Source organism: Geospiza fortis, unplaced genomic scaffold (genome assembly GCF_000277835.1).
Source record: "Geospiza fortis unplaced genomic scaffold, GeoFor_1.0 scaffold567, whole genome shotgun sequence".
NCBI classification, from domain to species: Eukaryota; Metazoa; Chordata; class Aves; order Passeriformes; family Thraupidae; genus Geospiza; species Geospiza fortis.
This window is the reverse complement of record NW_005054730.1, coordinates 79,563-80,859: the sequence shown is the minus strand read 5'-3', so window position 1 is coordinate 80,859 and position 1,297 is coordinate 79,563. Positions and strand designations below refer to the sequence as shown.

Sequence of the window (1,297 nt, the reverse complement as noted above, 5' to 3'; positions counted from 1 at the left end):
CCCATCCCATCCCATCCCATCCCATCCCATTGATCCCATCCCATGGATCCCATTGATCCCATCCCCTCCCAGTGACTTTCCCATTGCATCCAACCCCAGCAGACCCTCCAGGCCCTCTGGCTGTGTGGGAGGGGTCTCTGGCAGAGCCCCCCATGACCCCACCCCCTTTTCCAGGGACGTACCTGACCCACGAGGCCAAAGGCTCGGACGATGCTCCGGGCGCCGACACCGCCATCATCAACGCCGAGGGCGGCCAGGCCGGCGGCGACGACAAGAAGGAATATTTCATCTAAAAGGGTCAGAGAGAGGAGAGAGAGAGAGAGAGAGAGAGAGAGAGAGAAATGGAGCCAAGAGAACCCCGATGGCAACGGCAACCAGACCACAAACCCCACAAAACCCAACAGATTTTCTCTGGCGCCCGGCACGGGCGGACGGACGGACGGACAGAGGGATGGCGGGACAGAGAGCAGGGAGAGCCACCGGCCTCGAGGCGCTGCTGACGCTTCTTGAACTTGTACAAATCCTTCACTCCAACAGCGAGAGCCCCGGCCCCGTTTGCTTGCTTGCACCTCCATCCCCACGCCCCAAACCCCACAGACCCAAAACCCGTGAGTGAGCGACTTCTTCCTTCTTCCTTTTTGGACCTTTTTTATTTTTTGGCTTTGGTTTCGTGGCTGCTCTTTGCTTCGGGCCCTTGGTTGGGGTGTTGGGCTGGGGTCGATGTAGCTCTTCCCTTTGTTTCTCTCCCTTTTGGTTTCTTTGATGTCCAAGGATAAAATCACAGCTCCGGGTTCCCGGGGTGAGGTTGGGATCCTGGGTGTCCCCGTTGTCCCCTCCCCGTGCTCGGGGGGTGACTCCAGGTGGGAGCGGAGCGAGCCCCTGCCCCGATTTTATCCTTGGTGGTTCTTGTGGAGCAGTGTCCATGCGGGAGCAGAGCTGTCCTCGTGCAGTCAGTGTGTGAAAGGGGGTGAAAGGCCAGGGTGGGACCCCCAGAGCTGCCAGGAGCCCCCACAGCTCCCTGGTCCCACCCCAGCGGGAGGGGGGGAGGGCTGAGGTTTATTTTGGGGGAGGGGAGGCAAATCTAGAAGAAAAGCCCCTGATTTTATTTTTTTTTTAATTTATTTAATTTTTCTTAAATTCTCTGATTGGAAATGCCAATTTGAACCATCTATTGAGATGTTCAGTGCAGGAAGCAGCGCCCCTGGGGCTGGGGCTGCTTCCCTGGGGCCCCCCCAGAGCAGAGCTGGGGTCTCTCTGCCCCCCGCTTCCCTCCCCAGCCCCTTCCCAGGGCAGGGAT

At 58.6% G+C, this 1,297-nt stretch overlaps 1 protein-coding gene across 1 annotated transcript in view; it reads left to right on the top strand.

Moving 5' to 3' along the window:
• CADM3 (cell adhesion molecule 3) overlaps positions 1-1,028 on the top strand; it is a 10,198-nt gene extending 9,170 nt beyond the window's left edge. Inside the window, exon 9 of the mRNA XM_031065300.1 lies at positions 175-1,028. Coding sequence (XP_030921160.1) covers positions 175-293 — 119 coding nt within the window. The 3' untranslated portion in view covers positions 294-1,028. The remainder of the gene's footprint in view (positions 1-174) is intronic.
• The last annotated feature ends 269 nt before the right edge of the window (positions 1,029-1,297 follow it).